At 42.7% G+C, this 16,293-nt stretch overlaps 1 protein-coding gene across 4 annotated transcripts in view; it reads right to left on the reverse strand.

Moving 5' to 3' along the window:
• Nucleotides 1-3,035: 3,035 nt before the first annotated feature.
• Nucleotides 3,036-16,293, reverse strand: part of lrp8 (low density lipoprotein receptor-related protein 8, apolipoprotein e receptor) — a 232,338-nt gene continuing 219,080 nt past the window's right edge. Inside the window, exons 16-19 of one of the 4 annotated variants that reach the window (XM_033621269.2) lie at nt 14,533-14,919; nt 9,729-9,797; nt 5,272-5,444; nt 3,036-3,216 (exon numbers count right to left, since the gene is read on the reverse strand). In XM_033621269.2, coding sequence (XP_033477160.2) covers nt 3,178-3,216; nt 5,272-5,444; nt 9,729-9,797; nt 14,533-14,919 — 668 coding nt within the window. In that variant the 3' untranslated portion in view covers nt 3,036-3,177. Of the gene's footprint in view, nt 3,217-5,016; nt 5,463-9,728; nt 9,798-14,532; nt 14,920-16,293 lie in introns of those variants that run through there. The other 3 variants (XM_078168965.1, XM_078168966.1, XM_078168964.1) reach the window with 3 other exon arrangements.

Consider the following 16,293-nt stretch of genomic DNA (forward strand, 5'->3'; position numbering starts at 1 on the left):
CCCCCACTGTGCATCGTAAACTGAGCGGAGAGAGTGCCATCCTTCCGAGGGAGGTGAGTGGGAATGAGTGTCAGGAAAGTGCGACACAACATCAGCAGAAATCCGGCACAATAAATGGCCCGCTATTCATCTTCCGAGCACAAACCTGTTTGCTTACGGTTTAGTCTGAGTCCTGGCAGTCATTTCCTGCCTACCTTTGTCTCTGTCTTTCTCTCTTCCCCCCCCTGTGGTTACCCGAGCATCTACACTGAGCAAACATTTCCAGGAAATAGTCAGAACTATGAAAAATAACTACCATTAATCAACTGTTTGCTTGCATGCACATACTGTCTGTATCGTATAAGATGAATACATATGCTGTTTCTGTACTGAGCCTACATTGGAAGACTTTTAATGTTTGCATTCTTTACTTGTTTTTGCTTGTAATAAAAAAAGACTACGGATGCGACGGACAAAATCATCTCGCGGCTCAGCTCAGCTGCACAACATTGTTCAAATTTGTTATTCTAAGAATGGAAGACTAGTGTTGTAGGTAGAATTCGGACAATGTAAAACACCTCCATACATTGTATAATTCATTCTAAGTGTGCTTAACAACTAGAAGATGCCCTTTATTGAGACCAAGTGACGTCCAGAGTAGGAAAGTTGTTATTCTTTAACTACTTGTAACAGCGATCGTTTAACTTGTCATAGCGGCCTATAGTAATTCACTATTAAAACACATTATAAGCAATTATTGTGATAGTCAGTGAGCATGATTTCCATCTGATTTGATGGACTGGAAGCATGTCTGCGGCAAGCCAATGGAAGATCAGCTCTTTACGCTGGTTTACACGCTGCCTCTCTATCCAGCTTTCAAATCAAATCAGCGCCCGGCTCAGTCAGCCTCAACGTATTACTCATCTGCTCACACAAAACAGGGCCACTAACAACCACGCTCAACAGTCAGTGACAGCGGAAAGTGATTCCTTCCAAATGTGGGCTCTTTTTCTGCAGCTTCTAATCCAGAAAATACACAGCCACATTGTTAAAAAAAGGCGGGGATGAAAGACTGAGAAAGACTAAGCAGCGCTGTGAAGCCACTGAAACACAGGGATTGATGTGAAGTTATGAAACCATGTTATGTTGAACCAAAGGAAAAGTGACGTTTTGGGAGCTATAGTATAGCTATAAGAGAAATGTGGTGTTATAGACTTTTGGAGCCAAAAATACAGCAAAAATGTGTACCTTGAAGTTGTCTATTGCTAATAAAATTTGCATCGATAGATCAATTTAAAGGCATACTATGCAGGATTCAAACTTGGCCCCTCCTCCTCAGCTCAACAAGACTGAGAGAGCAGCGCTGGTCATGAAACCCAGAGAGTGAATAAAGAGAAGGAGCGGCGTACACGAAAACAAAGCAGTGAATCAGAGAAATAAAACACTATTTTCTGATTTTTTCATAGCGCTTATGTTCTAAAGCAGAAATAATTACACCCACACCTTCGCACAACCCTGCAGGAAGGCGCCGCGTTGCCAGACTGTGGGAATTCTGCTGAAGCATTCTGCAATTCTGCATGCTTGTGTGTGTGGCAGAGTGGAGAAGAGAGACGGCTGGTTGCTACGTTTTTATAGAGTCCTGACCTTGCGCTGCTATTGGCTGGGGGCTACACACCTCCATGTATTTTTTACACTCTTTTTTTTTAAGGAAAATCCTGTGTAGTATGCCTTTAATCAGTAAAACAAAATATACACCCTACTTTCCTAGCCTTACTCTGTGTCAGGATATGTTTACAGAAGCTGCAACATATTGACGTTTTCTTCCCTATTATTTTATTTGTTCTACTTCACAAGCCTTACATGAAGTTGCAAATGGATCTTCATTTTCATACTGTCGTAATCAAAGCCTCTCTCATACCCTAGATGACCTTGCTTTCTAATGCTTCAATTTCTAGGACACCATTTCCTCATGATTTCAATACAGCACATGCAACTATGCAATTAAATGTATTTAGATTCAGAGAACATACAAAATGTCCTGTCTTTTGAATTACTACCCGAATGATGAGAAGATTTTTGTGTTTGGGTTGAGAGTCTTAGAACTCAGAAACTCAAAGCACCATTTTCACATGTCAAAACAGTCACAGGAAGGTGTTTTGTGACAGTCTGCTGTCTAGAAATTAAGGTTTACCTCTAAAATATCAATGGCAGCAGACACAAACACAAAAAGTCAGAAACAGGTGTGAGTCCTAACACCCACAGCGAATGAACAAACAATCCCAAGTTCATTATCGACTGTACGCATACCTCTAATACCAGGAGAGAGGATTACCCATAAGCCTTTGCCTTTTCTGCCCTGCTGCTTTCTGCCCTGAGGCACTACCCTCTGGTGGCACAAATCCTCCCATTCCCCTCAAAAAAAAAAGCCCCCTCCCTAACTCTTTCACCCCAAAATCACCTCCAAACATGCACACAACCCCATCATTTTTTCTGTCTCCTTTCCCCTTGGCTATATTTAGCTTTGCCTGCCTACATACAATATGTCAAGGGGCGAAGGGTGTGAAAAAGGATGACAATCCCCCTCTTTTAAAATCTGTTATGTCAACTCAAGATGCAAAGGGAGCTATGAAGAAAAATCACGTCCTTGCCTGCTACTGTACGTCCTTGCCAACTTGAAGCGGTCTGACTGTAGCACTGTGCGCTGAGAGATGCTGATCACATATTTACAACAGCAAAGAAACATACAAATAAATAAAATGAGGAATTAAAAACAATGCATGCTGGCTTTTCCCCCCCTGTACGGTGGCTTCTATTTACAATGTGCACTGAGACAGCCAAATGAGGTTAGTTTGAACAAAATCATCAAGCAGCATTTTTACACACCACTACAGCTAACAAGAGGCAGAGAGAGGAGAGGAGTGGAGCAGAGGCTGCTAATGAACTAGCACTAAGGGAAGTAGTAGTGGCTAGTAGTGGTAGTAATGTTACTCCAGTGGAGAAAGTAGGAGAGGGAGGTAGGGGGGATTTACAAGATGTACATGTCATCCCTGCTCCTCAAAAAGGGGAGGCAAAATGAGGACTCCTTCTCTTTCTCCTCCGCGTTGTACTGGCCTCATTGTAGTGGTGTAGAGGCTGTGGTGAGAGGAGGGGCCAGGATGGGATTGGGGAGTGGGGGGTGCAGGCTGCATCACCCCCCCCTCAGGGATAGCCATCATCCTCCAGACTGAGTGCCACGCGCTGCAAACAGCAGATAAAAAGACTGTTACCACAAGCAGGATGGTGTAGGGGAGAGAAAGAGAAGTGAGATGCACATAAAGAAAACAGAGCGGTGTGATGGACCGAGAATGAGGAAAGAACTCAGAGAGAGATTCAAGTCTAGATGGCACCCAGGAAAGAAATGGCAGCTTCATATAGCATCCATTCTCCTGCTCCTTCCTCACTTCTCTCTCCTCTCCTCTCCCCGACCTTCCCCTTCTCCTCTTTCCAACCCCCCCCCCCCCCCCCCTTGTTCATTCCCTCCTTCTCTGGCTGCTCCTATGCGAGGAATGCAGGATGCTTGCCTACGGCTGAAAATGTCTGGCCCACATAATGCCAACCTGATTTCTCTGGCTGTCTGAGTTGCCACACTGCCACAAAAGGAAAGGAAAAGAGGGGAGAGGGGGAAAAAAAAGAGGGCAGGAGAGGAAGAAAACAAGTAAAAAAATTTAAAAGACAATAAAAGAGATTTGTGCAGATGTAAATAACAAAACTGGGAGAGTGTAGTTCCCTCTCTGCAGCCCTTCACTGAGGGTGGTTGTTAATTTGACCTTGAATCTTAATATGACTCTGTCGTGCACCTGTTTCCTGTGTGTGTGTGTGTGTATGAGAGAGTGTGTATCTCCAGCCTGTCATCGTGCCAATGATACCCAGAATTCTTTGCCTCCTTTCTCTCTGGAGCAACACAAAGAAATCTGTGTTACCATGCCAACCGATCAAAGCGCTAGACTCCCACCCCCCTATAATCCTTTTTGGCCGCCCTTCCCTGCTCGCTTTCCGATAGCTAAAATGACAAATATATTCAATAAATGTCAGATGTGTCTTGTACGTTTAAGTGCAGTTCGAGCAAATCACAGCTGGCATTGTTTCAGGAGTTTCCATAAGTGATTCGCAAAAAAATGCACCTGCATCAACGGGAAATCAACAGGGTAGTCTGCAACTTGTGAAATGTGGAGAATCATGGTTTCTGCAACTGCACTCAAGACAAATAAGAGGTAAATTCTTTTGGGCTGTCCTTGTTTCTGATTAGTGCTCCCCTTTTTATCCTCCTCGTCTTATTTACACCCTAACACAAAAATAAAATCGACATAAGAGCAATGCCATGATGTTGCTATCCACTCTAAAAATCCAATTTATTTGTAGACCGGTCTAGTCCTGTGCTCTGACGTCTTTTCAGTCAAATGTCTGACCATAAAGCGAGTCTTCTTTCTCCTCAAAGGCATCTCAACACTAAAATCATTTTTGTTCTACCAAGAAATCGAAGCCACTGCAGATGCCCCCCATCATGCATCTCTCTTTCATATGATCTGCACTGCCTCGAGACAGCAGTAATTATTTAAGCCTCAGTGGCCCTCTTATGTCTGGATAACCCTTTATTATTTGTAGCAGCAAAGTTAACAAAGACAACATCAACAAAGTTCCTCTCTGACAAGGATGCTACCTGATGGCACATTTTCTGTCGTGTCCATGTTGAGAAAATTTAAACTTTTGCATCTGCTGCTTCTGTAAACAAAGATGATATGCGTCTGTGTAAGGAGTCTGATAAGAAAACGGGCGCCTCGTGAGAAACACGTCTCGCCCAGTAACGGAACAAACACGTCAATCACTAGAAAAACGAACACAATGTACAAGGGATGACAGGTTGGCGACAAGAATGTGATGGTGATAAACATATGTACTGTATGATTATGGTCATGAAGGTGACATAAATGTGATGTACTTGGGATGGGCGCATGTGTGTGTATGATTGGTGTTTTCAGTGATTACTGCAAAAATGATGTGTGAGAGTTTGGGCATGTGCGTGTGCAAGCCTGTTCTTTCTTTCCTCCAGGCCTACATGTACAACAAACGGGCTTTTTCCAAACCCCTGCCCATCCTCCCATATCCCAAATATTCCAAACTCCTTCCTTTCCTCTGCAGCTTCTCTCATTTGCTGCTGGAAAGCATCGGTGCCCCTGAGTACCAGTGAGAGTTGCTGTCTGTGACGCCGCCCCCTAGAGGAAGCGCTATGAAGGGCTGACTGTGGCTGCCACTCACTGCTGGGTACACGTGACCGATGGACTCGCTGTGTCGCCCGATGTGGATTTCGTCGTCGTCGTCCTCCGTGGTTTTGCGGTAAACAGGGTTGTCGAAGTTCATGCTCTTGGTGTTCTTGCGCCGCCAGTTGCGCCAAACCAGGTATCCGCCGGTGCAGAGCAATCCGATGACCACTGTGGCAAGGATAGGGACTGCATGTGTTTAACACACACACAACAACAACACACGGCGGGAGCGTTAACACAGCCCAGGGGACACAGAGCGGCGCTTTAAGCACTCACACACACAAACACGCCTCACACACTTTCCTTCATGTACTGAGGGCTCATTGTTTTCTGTCTTTAATTTTTCAAAATTGTATATAATTTAATGCACACCTGTCAGTAAGGTTTGTAGGGGAATTAAATCAAGAGGAAAAGTCGTCCCGTTTGGAGAAGCAGGCAGTAGAACTGCCACGGTGGCCAAAAAATGTATTGCTGTTGATGGGGGTTAGCAGCAAAACATGTTTTAGCATCCTAAAAAAAGGTCTGCATCAGTTTAACTGTATTTAGAGTATTTTCACCACATTTCCCTGCCATCAGACAGCGATTTCCAATGGAGAGCAGAAGCCGTTGTATCACAGTCCTCAAAGCCAGACTCCACTGAGAAAAACAGTGATTTAACATCACTGCCATCATCATTTAGGTAGTTTGTGTCTTGTGTGACTTTGTTGGTTAGTTCAGATTCACCAGAGTCACACAATGACACAAACTAGGGGCGCTTTCACACTTGCCCTGTTTGGTCCAGTTCAGTCAAACTCAAGTTTGTTTGCCCCCCAAGTCGGTTTCATTTGGGCAGGTGTGAACACAGCAATCACACTTGGGTACACAACAAAACAACAGGACCGAGACCTTCTTGAAGAGGTGGTCTTGGTCCGGTTCCAAACGAACTCTAGTGCAGTTCGTTTGTAGTGAGAACGTGTTCCGTCCTCAATACGGACCAAGATGAGTCGCATTACGCATTGTTTGGGTTAAACAAGAGCATGTCACAGTCCTGGAGGATTATTAATGTGCACCTCCTCCTGTACTTCCTTAATATGCACATTCAGCACATCTAATGCATCAAAACATTGTTTTCTAGTTGGAGCCGTGCCTCGTTTTCAAACTGTATGGTTTGACTAAAGTGAACAATGACAGCAATATAGTCCACGATGACCAGTGCTTAAATCAACCTGTGTAGTCATCCCTCCATTGTGACGTTAGAAAGTGTTGCATTTCTCTTGCAACTGTACTCTTCTTCAATGTTTTGTTTACTTCCCAGATTTTTCCCGCATGGAAATTCTGATCAATCAAGAGCAGCTTTCTTGTGCAAGACATTTGAACTGGTCCGCTTGTAAATGCTGCTGTGAGAGCACGAACCAACTCTAGGCAATTCTACAACTTTGTAACGAAAATAGTCCCTGATTCAGACCAAAGCAAGACAACTCTAGGTCTGAAAGCACCCTAAGTAACTGCTTGAGGCAGCAGTAATCCAGCAGCTCCCTTGTTGGGCAAGCTACAACTACTGTTTTTGTCAATAAACAGTGTTTTTGGTATTGATTTTTTTGGGGGTGGACCTTTTTTTTAAGGGGCTAAAATTTGTTTTGCTGCTGCCCCCATCTACAGCAATACTTTGCTTAGCTTCCCTAGTGCTACTCCTACCTGCTTCTCCAAACTGGACACATACGGATGACCATCTTCTGTAGGTAATACGCTGACTACGGATAAGAACCTCATACAAACCAACCTCAAAAATCCAAACTATCCCTTTAAGGCCTCAAATGTACTTGAAAAGCTTGCTTGTGCTTCTTCTGACTCTTTATTATGCAAAGAGTATGCTCATCTGTGTTCACTGCGAGAGAACTTTATTTACTGTAGCTAAACTGCAGTGATCAGCGTCTTCTTGCAGAGGGAAGCATAACAAATTTTGATGCATGAGGACATAAAATCCCTGTGAAATTCAGTTTCTTTCAGGATTTCACACAGTGTTTTGCATTGGAGTTTGACCACCTTGCCAGAAACAAAGACCAGCTCTGCTAACGTTAAGAAAAAGTTGTGTTTGAAAGAAAAGATCAGCCTTCAGGGAGGAGCAGGGATCTTATTTTTGCACAGAAAATGCCATATATTCAAAAGGTGTGGCTCGGTTATACAATTTCCAATGGGAAACCCTGTATATTAATGAATCTGGTAAAAACTGAAAACATTGAGCCTTCATACTGTATATGTACAATCTTTTACATTTCTTCTTAAGTCTCAATCTTACAGAATGATCTGAAACACACATAAACATGAATACACATGCACATTTGCAACAATGAATGCCTGCATGCACCATCATACACACACTATAAACCCCACATTCAAGACATACACACACAGATACATGCATAAATCATGTGGCCTTCATCCTGATGATAATAATAAGGGTTTGGGGTATTTTTTTTTAAGTAAAAGCCCCACATGGTTGCTTAACTGTCATTATTAAACTGCATATTTTGTGCTACATTTGGGCTTTGATTATATTTTTGCACTAGTCTGGGCCAAAAACACACAATCTGCAGACTGCCTAACGCTGTTATTTTTGGAGGAGGTTATGAGAGAATGGACAGGCGAAGAAGAAAAGGGAAGGGGAGAGAAAAAAGGGGGAGTGGAGGATTTGAGATAAGCTCTGTCTCTCTCCTCTCATTACCATATCAGCATGACTGCCGAGCTGCCCTTTAGGACCTGAGTGTGTGTGTAGTGCATGTAAAAGTCTATGTGTGTGTGTAGAAACCAACAGCCAAACCAGAGGTGTGTCAACGAGTAGAGATAAAACAAGTGTGTGTGTGTGGGGGTGCGTTTGTGTGTGCGTATGCCCACGTCCATAGATGTGTCTTCATCCCCTGTGGAAGCCCCATCTAATTGCTCTTTTGTTGGATAGGCACTTGAGATCCCTGTGCGACTGGGCTGGAAACCCCACATCCTCCTTTGTTCTTCTCTAAATGCTCACTGATTTAAAAAAAAACATCAGCTTTTGTCTCATTTAGAAAATTTTCACTCCAATTAGAGAGCGACATAACAGCCTGACTTTGGCTAAATACCGATAATCATTGTTGGGCTGTTCCCCCTTGTGGTGCTGTGGGTGGGCGTGGTGCATTAACGGATATGAGCGGAGAACTGGGGTGCAGAAATCCGGCCCCTTGTGGACCTCCAACAATAATTAACGTTTCAAAGCTGCCAAAAAATGCAGAATGAGGGGATTTATGGCAGCAATGAATGGCAGAAGGACAGAATGAGGGATGGAGTGGAAAGGGTTAACAGTCTCCGGGGCTGTTTTAATGAGCTCATATCACAATCGTCGCGAATGAAAGGAGAAAAAAAAAGTCGCTTTACGATGTTTTAGAGCCCCCATAATTTATCAAAGTATTCAATATTAGGGATGAAAGAGATCTCAATTAGCGACATATGCTGCTGCTATAAGGTCATTTGCACATTCAGCTGATTTCCCAGTTAAGTTATGCGTGAAAGTATTAAATATTTCCATAAAATTAGATTTTAATTTTAATTAAAGCTAATAGAATAGATTAACTTCACTAAGCTGGTTTGATTGTAAAAACTTGCATTCTTTGTATGCCTATATTTCTTGTATTGTATAGTATGGTCGCCTATTACTGTTTTTTTTTACCCTGTACTGACAATAATGTCATTTCCCAGATCAAAATTTCCACTGCCCCAAGCCAAAAACACAATTTTAGCTTATTAAGTCCCTTTTCCATCTATTCAGAATCTGATTCCAGCAACTGTGTCACCCACTCTCAGTCCACTGGGTCAGAGAAATATAGGTCAGAGCACTGGATTGATCGCGGTGTGAGCATACTGTATGATCAGAGCAGGAACATGAGCTTAATGTTATAACAGCTGGTCAAATGTGATGACAAAACATGAACTGAATTTCCCATTTGCTCAGATCTCATTAATAATGACATAATGTGCACATTACAAAGGCTTCGCCATCGCCGGCTGACGAGCTTACTGGCCCATAATGGCTTTTTCTAGCCGTAGGCCAGGAGGCTATTGTTGGATAATACCACAGCTCAGTACATTTTCTCAATTACTAAACTGTTATTTTGCACTCAAACATCAGCTGAGGCTGACATAGCGCTTGCATGTTCAAAAGCCACGCAATTGTTCCTGTTAAATCTAAAATAAAACTCCTTTTTAATAAGTCAGGTGGGAGTGCAAACTCTCAAACGAAAACCAGTGACATACACGTGCAAGTACACACACACACACACACACACACACACACACACACATACAGCCAGACACACACTGTAAAACATCACATCCACACACACAACATGCAGGACTTGAGCGACAAGCAGAGACGGAGAAGCGAGGAGGGAGAAGCAGGCGGGCAGAAAGCAGAGGCAACACAGCAAGACAGTCAAGAGTACTCACCGATAGGAATGACTATCCCCAGAACAGCTACTGTGATGTTGTTACCTATGAGGTAGTGATCACTTGCAGCTGAGTTGAAAAAGAAAAAGAGAAAGAAAAATAAAACTAAGCAGAAAGTTTTGTTCCAAAACACCGTCCCCAAAGGCTTTGCTAGAAAGAAACAAGTTGGAAGCACTGTGCTGGAAAACATATATTTGCATAATAAAAGGGCAGAGAATCAGATTTCACTTTGGACTGATGACTTTCTGTGCATGTGTAAATAAATGTGGATACATCATACCAGGATGCCATATTAATGCAGGAAGTAATGCATCAGAATTTGTACTGATAAAATTACAAAACAAATGTTGATTTAGGAAGTAATATATCTTTCAGTGGAGGCTTGAAACATGATGGATAGTCTCGCTGACCTTGAGAGTGAATTTAAACACACAACTTTGTATTGCAAGTCTTTCTTTTTCAAAGCATGTCTTCATTTTGTCTCATTATGCAACACAGTAAACATTTATTCCAGACTTTGCATCCCTACTCCCCTTCAACTCTCACCCCAACAGGTCGGTGTGCAGCGTGACATTAATCCTGCTCCCAACCCTCCTATTAGCAGCAGGCTAGCCATTAGCCAAAGTGTGATCAGATGGCTATAATGAAGTCTAGTGAGGAAGATTAACAGAGAAGATCACAGTGCTGGCCCTGCATACTGATTGGCTCATTCTAGAAACACACTCTGTGTAGTTGGATGCATGGGAAAGGCACAGATGGGAGGTGGCGAATGGGACGTACAATAAAGACATATTTACTCACAGAAATGTAATCATACAAAAGATAAACTGCATTTTGATAACTGCACACACACACACACACACACACACACACACACACACACACAGTAACACAAAGAGGCACAGCAGGTGACGCGACTTCAGACTAAGCAGCGAAGCGTCTGAATCCTGAGTCAGCAGAAGTGTGAATTTGGCTTTTCTTAAAGTATGAGTGACGTCCAATGGGTCCTAAGACTCTAAAAGGCGGATTAATAGAATCTTATTAAAGCAGCAGTTATGAAAGAAGCAGTCCTGGAAAGAGAAGGCAAAGAGAGAGAGAGAAAGTGAGAAAAAGGGAGAGAGAAAAAAAGTCTCAATTTCATTAAGACCATTATTGCTGGAGGGATTTTAAGTTCAAAAAGAATTTGCTATTTGCCTCGATGAAAACATTCCCTTTTTAAATCTCTATATTTAGTTCCTTTAAATATAACCCTATCATAATATGTAAGATACCTACAGTTTATACAGTAGATAATATATGCATGCACTGTTAGTTATACCTTAATGAAACATTTTTGATAGAAAATTATTACGTGAATCTGGACACATTAACACAAGCAAACTAACTGATCGAGGCAGCGGTAGACGAGCAACTCTCGACTTTTGCGAGGTCAAGTGACTGTTTATGTTAATGGAGTCTGGGTTTAAGTTTCACTTTCAGCTCAGTTCCCTGCACTGTTTAGTACATTTTCCTACAAAAAGCAATGCACCAAAGTTCGTACATATCCTACATAATCATGAGCCAGTAATTCGTGCATCACCCATGTATTTTTGGAAGGCTGCGATCATGTGACCAATGCACTGATGGGAGTAAAGAAAGAAGTAGTCCCTAGTGGTAACCAAAAGGAGGCAGGTTGGGATGGTGGATGGGTCACACAGGGTTTTCCCTTGGGACTTTCACCAGGAGATCAGTGCTCAGAATTGTGTGCACTTCGAGTAATTTTAAGGTACATCTCCACCATGTTCCTTTTCCTAAACCAAACCACAGTCACTTTATTTGCCTAAACCTTAACACCATAACTTTATGCTAATAATGTATCTTCATGTTAAGTATACATCATTGTAGGATTTGTAGTAGGGCTGCCCACTAATATTCGACCAATTGTTAGTCGACCAGAAAGTTCATCTGTCTGCAAGATTTCATTGGTCACTTAGTCTCTATTAGGAGCTGCACCTTGTCAAAATAAATCAAAACCTATATGTCTGGACCATGTGGGAATTCAATTTGAAAGGACACACACAGGAAGTGTCCACGGTCAGCAGTCACACAGGAGTTAATTTACATGGCTGGTACCTGCGGTTATCACACAGGCTAGTTAATAACATGTCGGGCAGGAAATCCAAAGCGTGGGATCATTTTGAGAAGGTGAAGGACGAACCCAAGGTGATATGTAAACTCATCTTCATTGGTCAACTACAAACATGACGTATCATCTGCAACATGTAAGTAGCTACATGCCCATTAGCCACTTAGCACAATCATTACTGCTTTGCAGATGGCGTCATTAATAGGCAGCTCGCTCAGTGTGTGACGTTGTAGATAAAATATAGGCCTATATTAATGAAGGTTCATTAGTGTGGTTTTGTATTTCTCTGTAATGTAGCACAGTGTTAACAATGTTACTGATACCATTCTTTCTCACACCTTGAACTCAAACCATTGTGTTGCCCTGCCCAAAATATCCTGTAATCCTGGATTCCGTGTTTTGTTTTTGTGCTGGGAATGCAGAGAGATGGTGACACAAACAGGGAATTTGGAAATTGTCCCACATCATTTCAATTGACAGCACATTAGAAAGGGATCTCTTTAGGGCCAGCATGAACATCAAGCAAAACCTGTTTCAATCCCCATAAGGACACCTGACTGACCTAAAAAAATCGTGAACCTATTTTTTTATGAGCAAGACTTCACTTTGTAGTCCAGTGTGGCTGAGAGATTGATGAATAATTACTAGCATCAAGAGTGAAGGTTCAAATTTGTAAGAGCACAGATGCATGTGAGCTTTGTGTACCAGCTGTGGTTTATCTTTTATTCTTGATTTATTCTCAAAACTGCTGGTTCTGCCTCGCTCCACCATGCCAGCCGCAGCGCCGCACATGTGTAACAGCTGATGCCGGCACACTTGACAGTGTGCACTGAGTTGAAAACGATAACACATGGCCCGTGGGTTTGGAGACGCGTCTTGTTCATGCCCCATTTTCTCATCCGTGTCTGCTCCACCTCTCATCTGGAGCACTTGTGGTGTGGTGAGGAGGCTGACAACTTCAGAGACTAGAGAAAACATGTTCTTGCTCCTTAGTAACTCTGGAAAAACCCAGGCCCCCAAAGTAAAGCGACGGGCAGCCATTCTCTTTAATTCCCAGAAAATCACTTTCTCTCCTGCCTCTTTTCCATCCCGTCTTTTCTCATCCCTGTAAATGCTGTTTTCCCTCCCAACAGTGTGTCGTCTTCTAACTCCCACCCTCCCCGCTCGAGTGCCGGACTGTCATGTTCCTTTTAGTGCTCTGCTCATTCTTTTTCCTCTATGGCCTCTTTATTGCCTCTCACTGTACCTTCTCATTTAACAATCCTTAGTTTTACTCGTCGCTCTTTATCTCATTCATTTCCCTGTCCGCCCTGTGTGTCTAACTCTTCCTTTTCCTCCAACTTTCTCTCACACACTCTTTCATCATCCGTCCTTTCTCCTCTCCCTCTAGCCTGTGTAGCTTTTTCAATCTCAGTCCTTGCTCTCCTAGCTTCTCAATATAATGAGAAATGTCTCTGATGTAAATGCAATATTGTCAAATCGGAGTTCAAACACAGTATGGCAGCTTGCTATCTTTCTTACTTGTCACTTTATATCCTTCAACTTCTCCCGCTCCATCTTTAATTATCCTCTGAGAAGCAGGCTATGTCACTGAAGAATAAGACATTAGCTAAGGTTCTTCTGAAGCGTGTAAGTAACGGCATGAATCAGTAGATCTTTTGGCATTGTTTTACCGTTAAGTCTCCTGCTGTGCTCTGAAAAGTGAGATGCACTGGCATTGGATCTAGTAGAACATACAGAGGAAATGCACACATCCACTTTATTTCAATAAAAGATGAGCCAGTGCTTAAAAAGACAACCTATTCAGAGCATTTTTGTTATCTTTCTTCTGTTAAAGGGAACAAACGACTTGAGGACAAATAAGTGCCTCTGTAGTTTGACAGTCACCACTATCTTATTTTAATGTCTCTTTCAAACCAAAAGCTTAAAACACTGATTTCTGACACACACACACACACACACACACACAAAAAAAATCACAGTGTACCATGTGATGTGCATCACAGGGGTTTATCAATTTTGCTTTGCGGCGCTCCCAAGGATAGCTCTCCTCTTCCAGATACAATTTAAGTCTCAGTGTGGCTTTGTAAAGCATTGTTACTGCTGTTATATTCTGCTGTCATTGTTTGTCTGGGCAACAAACTGTAAAGCGGTATTTTTCTGGCGCACCAGTAAAGCATGATTGGTGCGAGAAGGAAGAATGCTGCCAGTTTTAGAGAGCGAGCGTGAAAGAGAGGAGGAGGAGAGAAAGACAAAGAGAGTTAGAGAGGCTGTCAGAAAGTGAGGATGAGTGATGAGAGGTGGAAGGTGAGAATGGAGGGGACTGTCGTTTGTTAGCTCTGACAGCTCTGTTACATGCCGCTCACGGGGGACCAACAGCAAGCAGACCGGGAGATACACCAGTGAGAGTAGTGTGTATTGGTGTGTGAGAAGACAGAGAAAAGCAGAGGACGTACAGCAGATAGACAGATGGTCAGACAAAGAAACGACAGGGAGGAGAAGGCACAGAGAGTGGAGGGAAACTGATGTAAGTAGTGGTTTTCAGCTCCCTGCTGCTTTAATGGCAGGTGGTAGCGGCAGTGATGGTAGCGGAGCATTAGGCTCACACACACACTGTATGCATACACTTCACACAAACTCACATTCCTATGCACAAACCCTGCTCACCATGATCCTTACCTCTGTGGGAGAGATTGGCGTTGCTCTCTCTCTGTATGCTGTTGGGGGCCACGGGGCCCAACAGGGGCGTGTGTGTGGATGTGGACGTCTGACTTGTGCTGCTGAAACTGGTTGTCTCTGTACTCGTGGCAGCGGGGGTCCGAGGCCGCTCCGTAGAGGTTCTCCTGGGAGTCTGAGGAGGGGCAGGTGTCGTCAGGCGTCTGGTCGTGGACCTGAATGTTGTAGCAGCAGAGGTGGTGGTGGTGGTGGTGGTGGTGGTGGTGGTAGTAGGGGGAGTCGTGGTGGTAGGTACAGTTGTGCTAGTGGTTGTAGCGCTTGTTGTAGTGGTTGTAGTTGGAGTTGTGGTGGTGGTGGTTGGAGCAGCTGTTGTGGTTGTTCTGGGTCGGACTGCACAAGAGAAACAGGACAATAATTCTAAGTATTTACTTGAACATGCTAGAAGCTGACAAGTATGTCAGCAACACGAGTTGTAGTATTTTGGCTGTGTGCATCAATACAGCATGTACTGAAAAGATTATAACATGCTCCCAACTCTCCAGAGTTTTTAATAGAGCTGGGTGATAAGCAGAGGTGAGACCAAGTCATTGCTTCGCAAGTCACAAAGTCTTTGCACTTAAGTCCCAAGTCAAGACAGGCAAGTCCCAAGTCCTAAACTTTGAGTTTAGAGCCCTAACCAAGTCATAATGTGCACTTCATCAAATGTAAAGCCATTTTAACAACAGAATTATCACAATATTACATTTTAAAAAATAATGAATGCTTAAAAAGTTTGTATCGTCTTTGTCTGTTATTTTTGAACTGCCTGTTTTGCTTACTGTAATTCCTTTTTTAATGACCAGCACATAGGTTTTGTTTGCAAACAAAGTATCTTTGGTATCATTTTTCCAACTAGCGCTCACTAACATAACATTAGTTCTCCAAGGTTCTCTCCTGCAGTTTGATTGGATGCTTTGGGACTGGTTTAAAGTGGATTTGGGAAATTGATTGTCAACTTGCTAGGAATGAAAAGCAATAACATTAGTTGATTCAGGAAATGAAGCAAAATGACTTGATTTGTGGCACACTTTAAATCACAGACTATTTTCACGTCTAAAGGGTCAAGTACAGGTGAAGTCAAGAGTCATTGGGGTTATAGTCCAAGTTGAGTTACATGTCTTTTTTGATTTTCTCAAGTCTTAAGTTATTAAACTTGAGACATGAGTCTGACTCGAGTCCAAGTCATGTGACTCAAGCACACACGTCTGGTCATAAGATTTGATAGGATTTACAAACAAATATCAGGATATTTTATGATATCAGTAATTATCACAATATGGCAAATGTATGCAAAATCATACTGTAAAGTAATTTAACTGAACGTGATCAACTGAGTTGATCGATGTAACTCTTAAATTTTAATGATCAGTTTTGTTATACTTAGAATAATGCACTTGGATAATAGACATTTGTTCCACAAAAGGGCATTTGATTAGGGGTTTCTGAATGCCTTTCTTTAAAGTTTTATAGTTGCTGCAAAACTGCCAACAGCTTTGCTTAAAATTAGACAGTGACATAAAGCAGGGAGGAACATAATGTAAGGAGCCATTTTTATCAACCTTAATAAGAGCTCAGCAGAAATATTTGTACTGCATTAAGGAGTCCAGAAACTGTGAGTGCAAATGTTCCCCTTCTCTTTTTGTGCACGCTCAATGGCCATGTTCCCTCTCCCGTCCCTTCTCAGAGGGATTCTCTGAATGGTGGCCTACATACATCATCATCTCT

The sequence above is a fragment of the Epinephelus lanceolatus genome, chromosome 6 (assembly GCF_041903045.1).
Source record: "Epinephelus lanceolatus isolate andai-2023 chromosome 6, ASM4190304v1, whole genome shotgun sequence".
NCBI lineage: Eukaryota > Metazoa > Chordata > Actinopteri > Perciformes > Serranidae > Epinephelus > Epinephelus lanceolatus.